The following is a 21,409-nucleotide window of genomic DNA, read 5'->3' as shown; positions in this document are numbered from 1 at the left end:
TTGCCATAGGGTTGTAAGGTGCACCCAGTGTTTCATGTTTCTAGTTTAAAGAAATTTTTGCATACAGGTGACTCACTAATCGGGGGTGTTGTTTTGTTTCAGGAGATAGAGGATAATGCAAGACGCAAACCAACAGGAATCCTGGACCGAGGAACAATGCAAGTACGCAATTGAAAGATACCCACGGTGTTGGTTGCATGGCATGGTTTACCTCTATCAGAAGCTACCTTGGAATTCGCATAACAGTTACGGAGAGTATTCCCAGACTTTATCATCGAGGACACTGATGCTTGAACAGGGAAGGAATGTTACGCTCAAGTCGAGGTAACATGACCTCGGAAGGGTCAGTTGACATTTTCCTGTAAAGGATCAATGTTTGTATTATACTTGTTTGGGCTTCATGTAAATGATCAAAAAGGAATTAAGGTCAAGGTCCTTGGTGAGGGTGACATGGCACTAGACTAGGTGGATCTAAAGCTAACGGACCTAAATGCATGAAATGTGCCAAGGGGCAAATGGTTTAATGATATCCCAAGAGAGGGATAAATGATGCATTAAGGAGGGACCCTAAAATGAAGACATGTGGCATACTAGATCCATCTAGGGAATTTTGGGGCTTGGTGGAAATTAAGTAAGCAAGAGCTTCAACGTAACGATTGGGAAAGAAGAGAGAGCTTACTACTACCACCGAGATCGGCTGGGAGGTGATTTTGTGTGCCTGTGCCCGTGATTCGATGTAAAGCTAGGAGTAAACAAGTTTGCATTTAATATCCGGAGTGCCGACAGAAACTTAGTACGAAGACTTTGTATAAATGGATGCTCAAGTATGCGTGGATTTGTATGTGAGAGCATATTTTTATACTATGGTCTACACCTACTGTTGGGCGCTGATGACGTCCGTGGTGATGTCATAGTAGCTAGTCCGTGCTATGCGTGATGGAGTTTATGGTTTTCAATCTTATGAGTGTATCGTGAGATTGAAACTGCACTATGTTGTTTTTAGAGGATGAGTTTGGGAATGTTCTTGGATTCATCTAGGTATATACAGGCTAGTAAATTCTGTTGAGAGGGAGAAAGCTTCTTGCTTTCAAAGTCAACTGGCCGTCCCTCTTGCTGTAAGCCACTTCTTCTGCATGACCACTTGCATCGTCTTCTAGGAAAACGGTGTATGCGGATCAACAATCACAAGTGCTACTCTCCTGTTGATTCTCTCCAAATGTAAGGTACTTTATCTAAGGTCAAATCAAATAATGGTGAGACAACATCAGAGTATGCTCTAATATATCGTTTATACAAGTGAACAGGCCCTAACAATGACCACAAAGCTGTCACATTCTTAGGTATTGGCCACACTAAAATGGCAGCTACTTTTTCAGATCCATGTCTACTGCATTAAGTGGTGTTAAGAACCGTAGATATTCCAACTTGACCATATACAATAGTCTTCTTTTTGTTAACAAAGGGACTAGCCTGTCTCAAAGTAGTGAACACTTGTCATAAGTTTTTTCTATGCTCAGCTACACTTTTGCTATTTACAAAAATTTCGTCAATAAAGTGTACTACAAAGTTCCATGTATACGCGCGTAGTAAATCATTCATTTGCATAACTAATGTAGTTGGAGCACTGATAAGCCCAAAGAAAAATTCGTAGTGACCAAATTTGCTTCTGAAAGCACTTTATGTGCATCCTGAGCTTGAATTTTGATTTGATGGTAGCCACATTGCTCACCATTCACTTTGGCAGAGCCATGTCTTTGATCATTAGTTTGAGCCTGTAACTCACAAATCCAACATAAACCACACCATGGTTTCTTACATCAATCGAAACCAATATGTACAACTTACACACACAGGTTACATCAAAACCATACTATGGTCTCTTTAAAGACTTCTGTCAATTGATCCTTCTGAGGTCATGTTGTATTCAAGTGTAACAAAACACTTACCTAACCGTTGCTTGTGGCTGAACTCATGCTAAGTTGGAGCCCCTCAAACACCACAGTAAGGTAGGTATATTATGTAACCATTTCCATCAAAAGAGAAAGCATTATCGTTAGTCTTTGACAAGCTCATGATGATTATCCTGCACCGATCATGTTTTCCGTTTTGATTCTGAAGTTGTTGCTAAGATGCGCTCTTTGACTGACAGGTTGATATGACCTTGTTAAATTTTACAGATGGAGCACTGATGCCAGCATGGTTTGATATCCAAGAAATTCCTATTACTGCTGTAAGTAATTCTAGAGGTCCTACAACCCATTTCACAGCATGGCTGGTTGATATCATATATGCCAGCAAGGAATTGTTTCCGATTTAGGCTCACAAATTTAGGGTTTTCCTCCCTTGTATGTCTGTTCATTTTTATTCCCCTATGCACACAAACAAGGGCACCATTTAAAGTCAGGTTCACATTATGTTTTATTGCACAGGGGGCTCCGAACGATGAGGAAGGATTATTAAAGGCAGTAAGGAGAATTCACGAAATGTTAGACAAAGAAGTGGAAGCGGGGATCAGTGCAGATAAAATATTTCTGTGTGGTTTCAGCCAAGGAGGCATGTTTTACATGGATTTTCTCCCTGGATGCCTTGATTAAATGTGTTAACCTGCTGGAGAAGATTGTCTTCTCCAGTATCTTCTTCTCAAAGTGCAACGATTCTATTGATTTAATTTTCTTTTTTTTCTTTGGGTACAATACAATTAATGGGTGTAGCATGCTCTCATCAGGTGCTTTGACTCTTGCTAGTACATTGCTGTACCCTAAAACGTTAGCGGGGGCAGCTGTCTTTAGTGGGTGGGTCCCTTTCTCCACAACGTTAATGGAAAAGGCAACACAAGAAGGAAAGCAGGTAATCAATATTTCGCTAATTGGAACATGTTGTACTTATCATTTTATGTCATGTTGAAAAGTTACTTGATGATTGGTGCTTTAATGATTACGAATTGTTTCAAGCCTTTTAAAGAATCATAAGTGTCTTCATAGAAGCCATGCATCGACTCATTATATGCAAGGCCATAAGCCACTCTGTGAGAAACTCCAAACAATGCAGCAATTAGTCTGTCCATACTATCGGAAGAACAAATTTGTAGCAATTGGGATTGGATTTTGTGTACGTTTCAGGGGAGTTTGGTCAATTAAAATAGGGATGACAATTAAAACAATCAGTTTTCTGTCAGAATTGGAGATCATGTGAGCCCTTGTTCTATTGAACTAGCAAGAAAGTAGATATGCAAGCAGTGTGGCAAATGGGTTGCATCTTGCAGAAATCAGCAACAGGTTCAGTTGCAAATTTTATGCAATTTAGTAGAAAATAAATTGGAAGGATGAGAAGGCAATAGATAGGGCTAGGTGCATACCGGTCCCTTGTTTTCTCATTTCTTTCCCCCATGTCTTTCCTTTAAAAGCTTAACGTAATTTCAAATGTGTTTGCAACACCAATAAGACAATAATCCCAGTAATCATGAAAGGAAACTTTTTGAAAAACCATGATGTGGCAACACTGCTAATCCACTGTTGCTCCTGTCATAGACAGCGCCATTTACCCTGCTTGATAAAGCTGAAATTAATTGCGTAAGTAGACCTCACAAAGGTGTGAGCTCTTGTTGAGAAGGGGGGGGGGGTGGGCACAAATGATTCAGACACAATTTACAACTTGAGTACAAGCCTTTGAGAGGGGCCTGACCCTAATGGATCTAATCATTACTTTAGAGGTGGCGCACTGCTTTTGCTCTTATTTATGTATGAAAGTTAGATAAAGGAGTCTCACCATGGAGAGAAGAGAGTTCTTAGGAGAGTTTAAGGAAAAGTCATTGCCACTTGAGAGACTGGATGATCTCACAATAGGCTTAATTCTGGGTAGCACGACACCTAATAAGCCACCGTAAGCCAAAAGAGATTTAGAGACAGGTCCAAGAATTACTTGAGCATGTAATACTTAGACCCCCTGCCAGTTTTCAAGAAGGATGAATCATAATGTGTGTGGACTATAGGCATTAAACAAGATGACCATCTATAATTGCTTTCCGATCCCAAAGATTGATGAGATTTTAAATACTTTGAAGGGAGCCTTGAAAGCAGGTACCATCAGGTCCAGATTGCCCCTCCAAACATCTACAAAATAGTCTTTCAGATTAATGTAAGGACTTAACAAATGTTTGGTAGTTCCCTTTGGGTTGAGTAATGTGATAATGTACAAATACGGCATGATGTCGCACACAAGAGTGATGGCAACCTAATAGAATACAAGTGTGACAAGGGTAAAGACGATAGAGAAAAAAAGAGAACTCCTTGAGAACAACCAAGAATGCTAGGACTCTTTTGGTAAGAGATCATAACACTCCAAGGAGCTAGTAGATATTTTAGCAAACTTTCAATTTCAGTATTTGGGAGTAGCTTTTGCTTTTCCATTCCTCTTTCATTTGGTGAGATTTATCATTTGAGAAGATGTATTACACTTTCCTTTTATTTTAAGAATGCGAAATCTATCATGAGGATATGGGTTCAGTCTGCCACAACGCACACTTCAAGTTGCCATGCCAATCTGCAACATTTCCCAAATCAACATAAAACAATAACCAGAGGTTGATCTTTGCCATTTGGCTGTCTAGATCTCTTGCCCAATTTGAGTTACAGAATCTCTTGGAATACTAAAGATGACATGCTCACACTGAAAGTGACGTAATCACATTCAACTTGACATGGCCATACTAGAGATGATAGAGCTATATTGGAGATAGAATACATTGTGATCATCCCTGATAAGAGGTAACCTTTGAATTGATAATGACAAAAAATAGGATGAAGGGAAGATGGAACTATGCCTAAAGAACGAAGTCCTCTTGGATTAGAGACTAATTGTAAATAGCTGAGTCGAAGCTGAATGCACAAGTCAATGTGGACTCTAAAGATGATCTCTACAAGAATTCGATGAGGCAACTGAGAAGATACAATCTGGAAGGTCTTCTATTTCATCCCTATTCATCCTGTAAGACGCTCTATATGGAGGAAAAGATCCTTTATTCTCTATCCATTCTCCATAATGAACATATATCTACTCTATCCAATTCACAAATTCATACACCAGTGTTGGCTGAATGGATAGCATTTACTCTTGGTTCTATGTTCACCACCGATTCCTGGGATGAGGAGGTAGAAGCCTCACCCTCCTGCTTGGAGGCTTTGCCTTTCTCTTTTACAGAATCGTTCTTGGCAGTTTTGGCTAATAGATTAGGACATTTATGCCATGGATGTCATGGCTTATGTTTCTTACATCTGAAACATTTACCCTTCTTAATCAACCTTTTCTTCTCATCGTCAGTCATGGAAAGAAATGGTATCCATCCAAAGTGCGATTGGCTGTTAACATTTTGTGCAATAGCTTTCTCCTTTCCTTTGTTGAAGGGTTTACGAGGATTCAAATTAGACTCCCGCTTCGCTTGTGTTGAAAAACCACTTGAAATAAGCTCTTCTTCCTTCTCTTTTGGGCTCCTCTTCTTGTATTTCTGCTGTAAACTGGTAAACTCAGTTTGGGCTACTCGTTTTGAGTGGATTGGAGCTCTAGATACCGTTATAGGGCGTACTTGGTGGGCGGATCACCCCCTTAAAATCTTGTTCCAATCTGACTTCCCGTTGGGGAGAGGGGAGGGAGGTGTCTCTTTTCTTCAAGGTTTAAGGGTTTTAACGCTATATTCGCACAAGTTGGGGCGGGGGGGTCAACCCATTAGGACACCCCGTTTCCTGTCCAAAGAGCAGAATTTTTAGAGAAATCCTTACCTCAGACCCTCCAAAATTCAGGGTCAGGAATGCAAGGGGTCATACTCACTTTCAATTCACAAATCACGGGAATCCAAATCTCAGCCTTCAGGACTCGCACCCAAAAACTCGGATCAGAGACACTTCCCTGGTTCATTACCATAAAGACAATTTGGAGAACAACAGTGTTCCAATGTACATTCACAACTGTTTTGCATAGTCCATACTTGACACAGTCTTTGGTGTAAGTTGTTGGTCTAGAAGACAACGGTTCTTTGTCGTTTCATCATTCCGCCACCACATGCTTGTGGGACAGCTAATGCATTGTCTTTTGCAATCAAGGCTATGAGGCCTTCTTATTGTCAGCTCCTTGATGAGCTTATGAAAGATTCAGCTACATCTAATGTCAACAAATGTCCAAACACTCCCATTGCAGATTGCCTTCAACTCATGTTACTTGAGCATTCTAGATATTCAAGATATTAGGCCCTTCCCATGGAATATGCCACATCCTTCTACTATCACCTTTTCAAGCCTATGGGACATTACCACCTTGCCGTCTCTTTTCTGTAAGTACCACACTTGCTCCTCTAGCGTTTGATGATCCCTCTGTCGATAAAGATTATGCATTTTCTTATTATCCCCCATTTTTTGACAGAGCTTATTCTACTTCTACATATCTTATGCAGTGCTCGTAACACCCTTGTTTGTCACGTTGGAAAAAGAGAGTGATGATCTATAGCTTCTTTAGACTAAGCAGTTCTCTATTGCAAAATCATCTATAGCCAAGGTCTACGTAGTTCAAGAAAACATTTGGGTGAGAGAATCTTCTAATACTGACGAGTTTGTTGAGAATATGTTTCAGCTTATTGGGCAGGTTATTAAGAAGAGGATTCTGAGCATGAAGAGCTACTGAAGAGGCATTGCAATGGTACTTCCGTATTTTGAATATTCAGCATCGAGAGGAACCTAATCTTGAAGAGGAATTTAAGTTCTAATTCAGAAGAGATTGTGTACTATCAAGAGAAGACTATTTGCAGATTATGAAGAGGCGATGCAAATGCAGAAGTAAAAGAGAAACGTGTACGCAAGAGAAAGAGACAAAAGAGGATTCAAAAGAGGACTTTTGCCCATTCAAGTAGGAGGGAGTGTCATGACGAGAAATCACCAATCCGTGATTAGTAGATATTAGAACATTATTATATATTATACACCAATGGTGTAACTTGTATGTAAATTTGGACATGTCACACTTATTCTATTAATAAGATGTGCACCTCCGTGTCTAGGTTCTATTGGCAATAGGAAGGGAAGGGTGCATTAAGGTACTTTGAATAGTAGAAGCATGGGTCATAGACTAAGGGTAGGTGTAAATGGGAAGTTGGAACTTGTCATGTGCACGGATCGGTATCTGACGTGTACTAGGTACACAGAACTAGCTCAGGTTAGCCTGGGGAGGCTTAGAGCTAGGCAGGCTTGATTCTCGGGTTGAGTGGCAAGGGTACGAACTATTTATAGGTCTTCGCTATTTTTGGCGCCGGGGCCCGAGTCTATAAAAGAGGCCCAGGGGGTTCAGTTCTCAGTGGGCAGTTGGGAGCAAGTCTCGTTCCCAGGTGCTAGGTCTGATCCTGGATTGTGTCGCGGACGCGCGCCTGCATCTTAGCGTAGCCCAAGGCCCAGTGGCAGATCCAGGGCTTCACAGCGCCACCTGGTGGTATGGGACACCAGGCTGGTTGGGATCTGATTGGGAGTTCGTGCCAGTAGCTCAGCTCGTGGCTCGGGGGGACATCTTCTGATTCGGGATCACATCCCGTAGATGTCACGGTTGGGTGGTGAGCAGCCTGCTCAGTTCTGATGTTGTGTGTGGTTATTTTGCAGATCAGGGGTTTCAGGAGTGCTGGGATGTGTCAGTTGGTACAGAGAGAAGTCTGAGGGAGGAGAAGGAGAGCAGAAAGGAAGGAGCGTAGGGCAGGAAATTGACAGCCTAGGAGTAGAGTATGCGGTGAGTAGAAGAGGCGAGGCTGTAGGGGCAGGACAGCCTGCGCAACAGGCTGACCACAGCCTGCGCAACAGGCTGCGAACAGCCTGCCTAGGGCTGCGTGCAGCCTGCGCAGGAAGAAGGGCAGTGGGAAGGTGCTTTTTTGCGAAAAAGCACCCCTCCAAAGTTGGAGGGGCTCAGGTGCTTTTTTCGTAAAAGCACCCCTCCAAAGTTGGAGGGGCTCAGCCTTCTTTGGAAGCCTAGCTTCCAAATTAGGCCGCCCTGCACCCTATATAGGTGGGGGCTGGGAGCTAGGCAACCCACAAGCAGCCCCAGTTTCGAGATCTTACCTTGAGATCTGAGCCAGCCCGCCTCGCCCTTCAGTTTCGACCAGCTCCTCTGCTGCAGCCCCTGCCTGCGTCAGCCCAGCGCTGCTCCCAAGGCTCCCGTACCAGCCCGTGCAGCTGCAGCTACAGCCGTACAGTCTGTACGGACTGTACCGTCAATTTCGGTACCTGCAGCTGCTCCGTACAGCAGCTGCGCCTGCACCTACAGCCACCGTACGGACTGCGTCAGCAGCCGTACAGGCCACGTCAGCAGTCCGTACAGCCTCTATCGTTGACTGCGCATCCGGTTGCAGATTCGGGGAGGCACCAGGGCTCGTGGTCTTCCAGATTTCAGCATCCTTTCTGTCAGATTTATCTGGGACGGTTTTCTTCTACTCCATCTCCCTCCGTGCTCCGTTTCAGTTATTTATTTCTCTCAGCCTGTAATCGAGTTAGTATTCAGCCATGTCTGATGCTCCGAATCCCGAGTTCACTATGGGAGAGCAGGAATTAGATTACACTCCAGTGGGGGAGGATGATCAGGGTCTCTATGACGACCTGATCACTAAGAAAGCCTTCAGTGAGTTCACGACTGCTCTAGAAGGTAAATTTGAGCAGGTCAACGCTAATCAATCGGGGTTGACACAGCAACTCCAAGGGATACAAGCTACCTTGACTCTTCTGGCTAGCACGGTTCAGGCACTCACGCATGTGGATGCCATGGCCTCCGTGCTAGGCCCGAATATCACTCCGGATCCCTTTCCAGGTGACCAGAAGTCAAGAACAAAGGAGGTGGTTGACACTTGGCTGCACAAGTGGCAAGTTCACTTCCAATTTCACCCCTATCCAGACGAGAAAAAGATTCAGCTAGCAGCAGGGTTTATGTCAGGTAAAGCCTTGCTTTGGTGGAAAGAACTCCAGCCTAAGCCTGACACTTGGACAGAATTTGAGGGTATCTTCAGGAAGGAGTTCCTGAAGAAGGAAGATGATTATGATATCGTCGGCAAGCTCAGAGCCCTCGATATGTCAAAGTTGAATTTAACTTTTGAAGTGTATCTTCAGAGATTTAGGGATCTGCAAACCAGGGCCACTAAAATGGATCCTGTAACCTTGTTAGGTTTTTTCGTGGATGGTTTGCCAGACTCCTATAAGTTACAGATTAAGAATAACAAGTGCACAACATTACAGGAGGCCATGACATATGCACGCATATATGATGATACCATGGCCGGTATTAAAACAACCACAGTTACCGAGACCAGCGGAAAGAACAAACGCAAGTTCTTTCAGCATGCGACTGGTATTGGGGAGACGAAGTCTACGGACAACGCCTCCAAGAAAAGCTTAACTCCTGCGAAGAATGGTAAGGCCCGTTTCCTTCGCACTCTCAGGCTCAAGAAAGAGGGCCGGTGTTTTTATTGCGAGGAGCGGGGCCACACGAAGAATGAGTGTCCTAAGCGGAAGAACCAGAAATTGGTGCTAGGACCGAAGCTCCAGGCAGGTCAGCGTACCGCAGCCAAGGGAGCCAACCAGGTTACGATGACAGGTATTTCAGTAAATGTCATTACTTGCCCCCTTTCTTGTAATTGTACCTTTAATACTTCGTTATTTGGTTCCCATGATCTTTTCCGAGTTTATGGAGAAGTTAGGGACCAACGGGTTCACATTCTCTTTGATCCGGGCAGCTCTCACAATTTTGTTAATTACAAATTTGTGCAGAAGATGGGGCTGTCCACAGTACCTAGCGACCACACCTACGAGGTGCAGCTTCCAGCCGGGAAGCAGTTTTGGGATCCCAAGGTTGAAGCGCTTCCCATCCGGATTCAAGCCTACACAGGAGCTCTCACATGTTACGTTATGCATCTAGAGCATGTAGACTTGTTGATCGGGATAGAGTGGTTTAAAACCCACAATATCCAGATCGGATGGACGGAGCATACCCTTTCTTTTGAAGACAAAGGCACCCAATTTTGTATTCAGTGTGATAAGATTATCCCTTCTCAGGGGCCTATTGTATCTGCGATGCAGCTTCGGAATATATTAAACACTTCTCATTATGATGTCTATCAGTGTGTTTTGATTCCACTTTCTTCATTTATTGTTTCGGTAATTAACAAAAATGAATTAAGTGTGTTTGAACACCGAGAATTGAGAACGTTGTTAGATAATTTTAAAGACGTATTTCCAGCTCAACTGCCGGAAGGTTTACCTCCAGAAAGGGCAGTAGATCATCGCATAGACTTAGTCCCAGGGGCTCAACCTATCAGTGTACCACCGTATAGGATGAGCCAGGTAGAGGAGGATGAGTTAGCTATCCAGCTTGAGGATTACCTGAATATGGGCTATATCCGCCCAAGTAAATCTCCTTGGGGTGCACCTGTCCTCTTGAGAAAGAAGAAGGATTCTTCCTGGAGGATGTGTATAGATTATAAACGACTTAATAAAGTTACAATTAAGAATCGCTATCCTTTACCTCGTTCTGATGATTTGATAGACCGTTTGGCCGGAGCGAAGTATTTCACTAAGATTGATTTGCGTACGGGTTATCACCAAATCCGTATCTATGCTAAACACATAGATAGGACCGCATTCCGGACTAGGTATGGTCATTACGAGTTCCTCGTATTACCTTTTGGTTTGACCAATGCTCCTGCTACTTTTCAGCAGATGATGAACGATTTGTTCAGGGATTATCTGGGCAAATTTGTTGTCGTGTTCTTAGATGATATCTTGGTATATAGTAAAACGCTTGAGGATCATATAGGACACCTCCGGGTTGTCTTATTTGTTCTAAGACAGCATAAGCTTTCTGCCAAGATGAGTAAATGTGACTTCTTTATGAAGGAGATCATTTACTTAGGACACAAGATTTCTTCTGAAGGTATTAGCATTGATCTGGATCGTATCCAGAAGGTTTTAGAATGGCCTATCCCTCAGACTGTGAAACAACTTCGTTCTTTCCTAGGATTTACGGTATTTCTTCGGAAGTCGGTCCGTGATTATTCACAAATCACGGTACCCTTGACCAACATATTGAAAGGTCGTGGACGCAGGTCTACTCAACCGATCCCTTGGAATGATGCAATGAACAAGGCTTTTGAAACCTTGAAGTTATCTATCAAGGAAGCACCCGTTCTTGCATTACCCGATCCTACCCGGCCTTATGTTTTAGAGGCCGATGCGAGTGATTATGCGATTGGGGCAGCTCTATTCCAAGAGGGCAGACCTGTAGCTTTTGAGAGTAAGAAGCTAGACGACACCCCGTATCGTTGGCCCACACTGGAGAAGGAACTTTATGCGGTAGTGTATGCTCTCAAGGTTTGGAGACACTACTTGTATGGTTCAAAGTTCCTTGTATTGACTGATCACCAGTCAATCAAGTATGTGTGTGATGGCTCAGAATTGAGAGGAAGGAAAGCTAGATGGGCAGAGCTAATGCAGGATTTTGATTTCGAAATACGTTATCGTAAGGGTTCGTTGAATAGTGTGGCGGATGCCTTAAGTCGAGTTAAGTTTGTAAATGCTTTGTCATTTACGGAAATATCCTCAGACCTATTTCAATCCTTGAGAGGGCTATACGCAACTGATAGTCATTTCAGTTCTTATTGGCAGAGAGTCCAGGATGGGAGCTCTATAGTTGACCAGGACTCAGGGATTGTGCCACCTAGGATACAGGCGACGGGAGGTCAGTGGATGATTAGGAACGGCTTGCTGTTCCGGAATGAAAAGATTTGTGTACCTGATGTTCTGGACCTAAAATCCAAGCTTCTCTGGGAGTGTCATGATGCTCCTAGTGCGGGACATCCAGGTATACATAGGACTCTGTCTCTTGTGAAGCATACCTTTTATTGGCCTAAGATGCGTGCATTTGTAGAGAACTATGTGGTAGGTTGCCGAGTTTGTCAGGTTACTAAGGCTGAACGCCTTAGGAGCGCGGGCTTATTACAGCCATTACAGATTCCAAGTAATAAATGGGAAAGTATTTCCATGGATTTTATTACTGGTTTACCTCGAACGCGCAAGGGTCATGACTCTATTTGGGTCATAGTCGACCGTTTGACAAAAATGGCTAGATTCTTACCTACAAGAACAACTATTTCAGCTGTTCAGCTGGCTCACGAGTTTGTGGACCACTTGTTCAAGCTGTATGGTTTGCCATCTGACATAGTCAGTGACAGGGACTCAAAGTTTACAAGTAACTTTTGGACACTTGTATTTGAGAAGTTAGAAACTACTCTAAGTATGAGTTCCTCGGATCATGCACAATCCGATGGCAGTACAGAGAAGGTCAACCAGTTGGTTGAAGACATGCTTCGGGCATATGTATCTAAGAGACAGTCTTCATGGGAAGATTATCTACCCATGATTGAATTTGCTTACAACAGTGCAAAGCATTCTAGTACAGGTTATAGTCCTTTTATGCTTATGTACGGGTTTCAACCTAAGTCACCAGTTATGGTTGGATTAAAAGGGATTCAAAATGATGCTGCTAAGAACTTCTTGCTAGACATGCAGGAAATGTTGCAGTTTGCCAAGGAGTCTATTAGAAGTGCCCAAGATCGGGACAGATTTTATGCTAATAGACATCGTTCACCTAGAGAGTTCTCTGAAGGAACGATGGTATATTTGCGAATTCCTAAGGAATCCAAGAGCCTAAGTACTGGTTTGGTTCCGAAATTATCCCCCAGATACTGTGGCCCATTCAAGGTCATTAAAAGAATTGGACCAGTTGCATATCGACTAGAATTGCCTCCTGATGTTAAAGTACATCCAGTCTTTCATGTCAGTAGACTGAAAGAAGTATTGGGTGCAGATGATCAAATTGTTTCTCCTCATGAGATTATAGAAGTTACAGATTTAACTTTTATTCCTCACGAACCTGAATCTATTCTTGAATTTCGTGAAAGACAGATTCGAAATCGTACTATCACGGAATACAAGATTAAGTGGAAGGATCGTGTTGAGGAGGATGCAACATGGGAGACATTACAAAACCTCCAAAGAACATTTCCCGATTTCTTAGCGAACTCAGGAGTGAGTTCTTAGAGGAGGGGGAGTATGTCATGTGCACGGATCGGTATCTGACGTGTACTAGGTACACAGAACTAGCTCAGGTTAGCCTGGGGAGGCTTAGAGCTAGGCAGGCTTGATTCTCGGGTTGAGTGGCAAGGGTACGAACTATTTATAGGTCTTCGCTATTTTTGGCGCCGGGGCCCGAGTCTATAAAAGAGGCCCAGGGGGTTCAGTTCTCAGTGGGCAGTTGGGAGCAAGTCTCGTTCCCAGGTGCTAGGTCTGATCCTGGATTGTGTCGCGGACGCGCGCCTGCATCTTAGCGTAGCCCAAGGCCCAGTGGCAGATCCAGGGCTTCACAGCGCCACCTGGTGGTATGGGACACCAGGCTGGTTGGGATCTGATTGGGAGTTCGTGCCAGTAGCTCAGCTCGTGGCTCGGGGGGACATCTTCTGATTCGGGATCACATCCCGTAGATGTCACGGTTGGGTGGTGAGCAGCCTGCTCAGTTCTGATGTTGTGTGTGGTTATTTTGCAGATCAGGGGTTTCAGGAGTGCTGGGATGTGTCAGAACTTGAGTGATCTCAAGGGACATTAATGAAAGGGTATCACCCTTCATGGTGAATCTCACGTAGCATTCTCTCTACCACCTTGCATTCATTCACTATCTCTCTCCCACTGTCGAAAGAGAAACAAGTACTCTCATGAGGGCGCTCTTCCCCCATTGGAGGCCCAAATGGCATTCAAAGTCTGCATGCATTTCATACATTTGCATTCTTGAGAAGTCTGTTTCTTCACAACTGATGTAGATGTTGCTGTAGTAGAAAGAGAAACAAGTACTCTCATGAGGGCGCTCTTCCCCACCGTCGAAAGAGAAACAAGTACTCTCATGAGGGCGCTCTTCCCCCATTGGAGGGCCAAATGGAAACAAGTACTGTATCTCTCTCCCACTGTTGAAAGAGAAACAAGTACTCTCATGAGGGCGCTCTTCCCCCATTGGAGGGCCAAATGGCATTCAAAGTCTGCATGCATTGCATACATTTGCATTCTTGAGAAGTCTGTTTCTTCACAACTGATGTATATGTTGCTGTAGTAGGTACTGTGTCATTGAGTGAAAGCTAAGAAATCTGATCTGCCTCTGTGGGACTTATTCTCAACTTGCTTACTCTGTAATATTTTCTTTGAAGGAAAACTATTTTGTAAAACATGTTCTAAACTATGTGGATATGAGAGGACTTCTCAGCAAATATGTGATCCAAGTCATGATGGGACAGCTGGCTGTAGAAGATCAAAACCTGTAATAAGGTAATGGCAACAATGAGGCAAAAAATTCAAGAGTCTCTAAAAGGATAATATGTGCATGAATTAATGCCATAATTAGCCAACAACATGACTTTACAAGAGTGGCATGTGAAGTTTAAAAGAAATGCAACTTTCTTGTAGCCAAAAGAAAAGATTGCTATGTCAAGTGAACCACAGGGATGGTGAATTATCCCCATTGCTGAAGGGACAGAGGTGGCGTCAGATGTATAAATGTGAAAACCAATGATAGATCCGATGGAACAAACTCCATTATGAACAAACCAAGGATGTGGCCTATTACATGACATGTCAGGTGCAGATTATGTGGCCTTTTGGATTGGCCTGTTGAATGACGTGGCTTGATTAGATGATGTGGCCACCGAGATGATGTTTTTGACCCAAATGATGTGGCAATGCCATGTGCTGACTTGGAGGATAGGCTATTAAGATGGAAGATTGCCACATCTTAGAGAATGTATGGTGGGATTATGAGGATGATGAGAACGAAGAGGATCGATTTGAAAATGCAGCTAGAGGTGAGCACATAAGGAAGAAGATGAGGAGGCATTACATATCTCAATCACTAGAGATGTCGGACTCATTATGGAAGTCTTACAGATGATGCAGTTGCCGGAAGTGTTTAGAGATTTCTAACGCCTGCCGTACGAGTAAGCCTGCCGTACGATCTCGCCCGCCGTACCAGCGTCGAATCTGTTCGTCATCTGCTGCAGTACTGTTCCGTACCAGTTCCGTACAAATCCGTACCTGCAGTCGTACTTCGCCGTACCAGCGCCGAAAAGTTGCGTCATCTACGCCGTACTTCGCCGTACCTACGCGCCGTACACCGTACAGCGCCGTACATCGTGACTTTACCTGTCGTCGACGTATCTGCCGTACAGTGCCGTACAAATTGTATGGCATTTCCGTACAGTATTCAGTACAGTAAATCTGTACTGAATCTCAGTACAGCAGCAAGTATCTTCTTGGTTTTGGACAAGAGATTTGCAGGTGTTTCTTGGCAGGTCATCTTTGATTTGGCAGGTGATTTTTGGCAGGCTGAGTTTGCAGACAGCCATTGTTTGGCTATGTATTCTGCAAGAACATTTGGGGCATTTTGCAGATTGCAGCCATTGCAATCATTGGGCAATTTTGAAGCTATCACAAGAGCAAAATTGCAGATTTGTCTGAAATTTGGGGCTTTTGTATTAAAATTGCAGATTTGGGGCTTTTGACATTTTTACCCCTTTCTGGCTGCAATTTCTAGCCACAAATTGGGGCTTTTGTGTTTGGAGAGCATTTTTTGGAGTATTCAGTATATACTGCCTTTATTGGAGTGTTTGGAACACTTTTGGCAGATTTTGGAGAGTGTTTTATGCTTGGACAGATTTCTGACAGCTCAAGTGCAGAAATCTAAGTTACATATACAGCCCGTGCTTGGGTGTGGTTTTTGGGAGTTGTGCATTTTATTCCCAGTAAGGGAATTCAGCCTTGTATCTGCTTCAATTCCTTTTTCAGATATGGCCCATCAAAATCAGAATGATTTTCAGTTTGGTGGTCTTTCTCAAGAAGACAAATTAGATGGTACCAACTACTCCCTCTGGAGTTTCATGGTACGTAATATTCTGATTTCTCGCAATTTATGGGATTATGTCAATGGGGATGAAATCCGACCAGCAGATATTGCACCTGCTACCCCTCCTCACCAAGGAGGTGGAAGAGGTCGTGCACAAGGTGCAGCTGCAGGACAAGTTGTTGGTGCAGCTACAGTTAATACTCCTGAGCAAAAGAGATGGGATTCACGAGATGCCTTAGCCTTGTCTTGCATCTCTCTTTCAGTGAAAAGATCAATCATTCCGCATATCCGGTCGTGTAAGACCTCCAGGGCAGCGTGGGATATTTTGGAAAGCATGTATGCAGCACGGAATGATGCCAGGGTATCTTTTTTAAAAAGAGAGTTGAGCAATACACATATGGAGGAGGGTGACTCCATGTCAGCCCACCTCACTAAGCTACAGGATCTCAGAGAGCAGTTGTTAAATATAGATGAAATTATTCCTGATTCAGAGATGATTACAACCACTCTGAATTCTCTTCCTGAGTCTTATCTCAGCTTTCATACTTCGCTGAATTTATCATTGAGGGGGGGTGCAAATCCTCTTTCTTTTCATGAGCTGATAGGACTTCTGCTTCAGGAAGAGCAGACCAGGAAAAATTTGGCTTCACGTGCAGGTGAACAAGCCATGCTCTCAAAATTCAAATCAAAAACAAAGGGACAGGCAAAAACAGCAGCAAATCAGCCTTCCAGTGGGTCAGGACAGCCTTCACAAAAGGCTAAAAGTGATGCAAGCAAGCCCAAAAAGAAGGGTTTCTGTCACTACTGCAAAAAGCCAGGTCATCACATAGCAGAATGCAGGAAAAGGATTGCAAAGGAAAAGAAAAACAGCTCAGGAATGGCTGTTTCAGATTCAGCCCCTTGTGCATCTGACAGTGGGGATGCTGCAGCCAACTTTGTTGGTCAAGATTATGCCTTTTTATCTTGCATTTCTGATTCTAAGTTGGCTGTTCCAGATGCTCGGGATAGTACAGCTTCATGCAGTGATGATACATATGCATTTTTGACTTGCAGTTTTGACTCTCCTTCAGATGCATCTGCTTTCAGTGTTGATGAAACACTGAACACATGGTATTTTGACAGCGGTGCATCCAAGCACATCACTTCGAGGAAGTGTCTCTTTACTTCCTTGCATCCACCCCCTGTTGGTAAGAAAGTCACTTGTGCCAACAACTCCTCATATTCAGTACGTGGCACAGGAGAAGTTGAGCTCACTGCAATTGATGGCTCAATTTTCAGACTTTCTGATGTTTTATATGTGCCTGGCATAACCAAAAATCTCCTTTCAGTGTCCACTCTTAGCAGAGATGGATTTCAGGTCATCTTTGAGGATGACAAATGTGCTGTCCGGGACAGGGAAGCTAACTATGCCTTAATGTTATCTGGTACTCTGCTGCGTGGGCTTTTTCAGCTTGATATTTTTCAGAAAAGAGCAGCTCATGCTTTGGCAATTTCTTCCCCTACAGTTGCCATGCAAAATGCAGAATTATGGCATGCCAGATATGGCCACATGAATTACAACAGCTTGATGACACTTCAGAAATTTTCAATGGTTGATGCATTGCCCCCTCTTGAGATACCTCCTCCACATGCCTGTGAAGGGTGCATTTTAGGTAAAATGCATAGATTTCCCTTCAAGAAGGATGGTTCAGTTAAAGCTGTTCGCAAATTGCAGCTTATACACAGTGATGTCTGTGGTCCCATGAGGACTCCTTCATTGGGTGGTCATCTCTACTTTGTCACATTTATTGATGACTACTCCAATTTTACTTGGGTTTATGGGCTGAAAAAGAAATCTGAAGTGTTCACAGTGTTTAAACACTTTTCAGCCATGGTTGAAAATGAAACCGGGCTCAAGATACAGATATTACGCACGGATAGAGGTGGGGAATACCTATCTGCAGAATTTGATGCTTTCCTCAAACAAAAGGGTATTGTGCATCAGCTCACAGTCAAGCTGACCCCTCAGCAAAATGGCAAAGCTGAGAGGAAAAATAGAACCCTCATGGAGATGGACAGATGTATGCTGAAAAGCAAACACATGCCTCATAAATTCTGGTTAGAGGGTTTGATGTGTGCCAATTACATTTTGAACAGGGCTCCCACTAAGGCTTTAAAAACAAAAACTCCTTTTGAGGTCTGGAATGACAGGAAGCCTTCAGTGGATCACTTCCGAGTCTTTGGATGCCTTGCCTATGCACATGTGCCAGTTGAATTTAGGCACAAATTGTCAGATAAAGCCATCAAATGCATATTTGTTGGATACAGTGCAGAAAGCAAGGGGTATCGTCTCTACAATCCTGCTACACGCAAAATCATTGTAAGTAGAGATGTGATATTTTCTGAAAATTCAGCTTACACTCAGGCTGATTTTCAAATGCCTTCACCTTCAGAAGATGTATTTCAAGGGTTGCTACCCATTGCATTGGGTTCCCCTGCTGATTTTTCTGATCCAAATCAGAATTTACAGCAACCTTCAAATGCTTCAGTTCCGCCACGGGATGTCATGCCTCCTCCACAGGAAGTGGAACAAGTGGTACAGCAAGAAATTGCAGACATACATGCAGCAAAAACAGTCCCAAACTGGCTGTTACAGACTCTCCGGGAGAGTAAACTTGATGCCCCGTTACCTGGCAGGACTCGCAGTGCAGCAAGGCACATGGAAGGTGCTAATTCAGTGGAATCAGCATATGCAGGTACTCTCCTTGATGAAGAGGAGCCTGCCACATTTGAAGAGGCACAAGGTAATGTGCATTGGATGAATGCCATGCACGATGAGTTGCAGTCCATTGCCAAAAATCAGACTTGGGATGTTGTGGACTTGCCACAGGGTAAACATGCTATTGGCACACGATGGGTATTTAAAGTCAAACGGAAGCCAGATGGCTCCATTGACAGATATAAAGCCAGGCTGGTTGCTAAAGGCTATGCTCAGAAAAAGGGCATAGATTATGAGGAGACTTTTGCTCCTACATCCCGGATGACCACCATCCGATCGGTAATTGCAATGGCTGCACATTTTGAGTGGAATGTTCATCAGTTGGACATCAAAACAGCCTTCTTAAATGGGGACTTGCTGGAAGAGGTGTATGTCAAACCACCTCCGGGTTTTGACATTACAGCAAATGCACTTCAAGTCTGCAAGCTTAATAAAGCTTTATATGGGCTGAAACAGGCCCCTCGTGCATGGTATGCCAAGATACATGCCTTTTTGACCAGCAAGGGGCTGCACAATAGTCCTACTGAGAGCACCCTCTACATCAAGATGGATGGGGGGGAAATATTAGTCATCCTTCTTTATGTTGATGACTTACTGCTCACAGGGTCCAATGACGACAAAATTGCAGATTTCAAAACTGATTTGCAGACCCACTTTGATATGTCAGATTTGGGGCTGCTTCATTTTTATTTGGGGATCCAGTTCTCTCATGAGAGACGTGGCACTGTTATGTCTCAGTCAAAGTATGTTCAGAAACTTTTGGACAGATTTAACATGCAAGAGTGTAAGCCCATATCTACTCCTATGGAACCGGGGCTGAAACTCACAATGCATGATGCAGGAGAATCAGTTGATGCCACACTTTACAGTCAAGCTGTTGGATGCCTCATATATCTCTGCAATACTAGGCCTGATATTCAGTTTGCAGTATCTCAGGTGAGCAGGTATATGCACAGCCCTAAAACTATGCATTGGCAGGCAGTTAAGCGCATCTTCCGTTATTTGCAAGGCACCAAGTCTTTTGGCTTACTATTTCCCAGGGGGGGTGACTTGCAGATGCATGCCTACAGTGATTCAGATTGGGCTGGTGATTATGACACTAGGCAGTCCACTAGTGGCAATTGTTTCTTTTTGGGAAAATCTTGCATTTCATGGCTAAGCAAGAAACAATCTACAGTGGCTACCTCATCATGTGAAGCTGAGTACAGGGCAGCTTTCACAGCAACAGTGGAATGTGTCTGGCTGAGACGTTTATTTGCTGATCTTCATCTGTCTTTGGAGGGTCCTTCTCCAATTCTCACTGATAGTCAGAGTGCCATTGCAGTGGCAAAGAATCCAGTGTTTCATGCTCGCACGAAGCACATTGAGGTTCACTATCACTACGTCAGAGAGAAGTTACATGCAGGAGAGATCAGTATGATCTTTGTGTCCACACATGACAACGTTGCAGATATCTTCACCAAAGCACTACCACGTGAGAAGTTCGAGGCATTTCGCAGTGCCCTGAACTTATATCCGTTTGGTGATTGATCAGCCTTGTACATGACATTGGCACTGCAGGGGGGTGTTGGAATTATATCTATAATTCAGCAGTGACCAATGTAATATAATAAGTTAGTTAGGGGCACTTTTCCCTCTTTTAGAGGTTTTTCCCCCTAACTGCAGTTAGTTCACTAACTATGGTTAGTGACTACTAAGGTTTTGTCACTATGACAAAACCTTATCTACACTACTTTGTGTTGTACTCTTTTACACACTCTATTGAGCAACTACTGCTTCCTAGCTTACGACTCTCTCGCACTCTCTTCCTCTCATTCTCTCTATTCCTTCAGATAGAGCATGAGTGGCTCTGATACCATGTTGCTCTTGTCAAGGTACAAGCTCTTCTTCTTGATGCATCTTTGTCTCTTGCCTAGCTCCTCTATCCCCCTCTTTTATTTGGTTCAAAAAGCTCTCTATATCGCTACATAAAGCTCAAGATAACGCTTTTGAGTGTTCTTAAGTATTTCTATGAGGTTCTTTTAGTGACTTCATGTGCTTCGTAAAGTTTAAGTGTTGTTTTTAGTAATGTTCCGCATAATTTCCTTCTACTGCTCCGACCTCTTGAAACCTCTAGCACTGCTCTTCTATCCCCCTTCTCTAATCTGCCCCTACCCCCTTCTCTACATTGGTATCAAAGCTCTGACCTTGGCACCATTGCTTTCCTCCCCCTTTACCCTTCATTTCAATAGTACGCCAATGCCAACATCATACTACAAGCAATAGAAGCTACAAATGTGCAGCAGCTTTAACTTAGCGTCAGCTCGCTACAAATCAATGGTGCCGAAGCATAGGAGATATCCTGCCCAAGCTTTGGATTGTGCATAGGAGTCGTCCGTCATATTGCAAGGCATAGTTGCTGGCGTTCAAGCTATGTACTAGAGTTGAGCTTGAAACCTTTGAGCGGGTGAGGGTGACGACTTGCTACTTTCACGCACAGGTGGCTAATTCAATCATAGCCTATCCGAACTGAATTGCAGAGCCACTTGACGACCTATCCCACCCGAGCGCTATCCATCGGAATCTGTCAGATGTTAGCGACACCTGAGAGCCGAACTACGACGCTGGTGACGTGATAGTCGGAGTTGCAAATGACGTAGAAGCAATTGCAGGGGCTTTCGACGAAGAGGGAGAAAGAAAGAAAGAAAGTTTATTAAAGTCTTCGGGAGACCG

At 43.7% G+C, this 21,409-nt stretch overlaps 1 protein-coding gene across 2 annotated transcripts in view; it reads left to right on the top strand.

Annotated features, from left to right (window-relative positions):
* Positions 1-21,409, top strand: part of LOC147882628 (putative carboxylesterase SOBER1-like) — a 48,676-nt gene that overhangs the window by 5,511 nt on the left and 21,756 nt on the right. For both annotated transcript variants that reach the window (XM_087400657.1, XM_087400658.1), the window contains exons 2-4: positions 2,178-2,230; positions 2,430-2,553; positions 2,726-2,847. In XM_087400657.1, coding sequence (XP_087256783.1) covers positions 2,178-2,230; positions 2,430-2,553; positions 2,726-2,847 — 299 coding nt within the window. The remainder of the gene's footprint in view (positions 1-2,177; positions 2,231-2,429; positions 2,554-2,725; positions 2,848-21,409) is intronic.

The sequence above is a fragment of the Dipteris shenzhenensis genome, chromosome 29 (genome assembly GCF_047967505.1).
Source record: "Dipteris shenzhenensis isolate YYH24624 ecotype China chromosome 29, Dip_SZ_1.0, whole genome shotgun sequence".
NCBI classification, from domain to species: domain Eukaryota; kingdom Viridiplantae; phylum Streptophyta; class Polypodiopsida; order Gleicheniales; family Dipteridaceae; genus Dipteris; species Dipteris shenzhenensis.
Note: the sequence above shows the minus strand (reverse complement) of the source record. Positions and strands in the feature narration are given on the sequence as shown.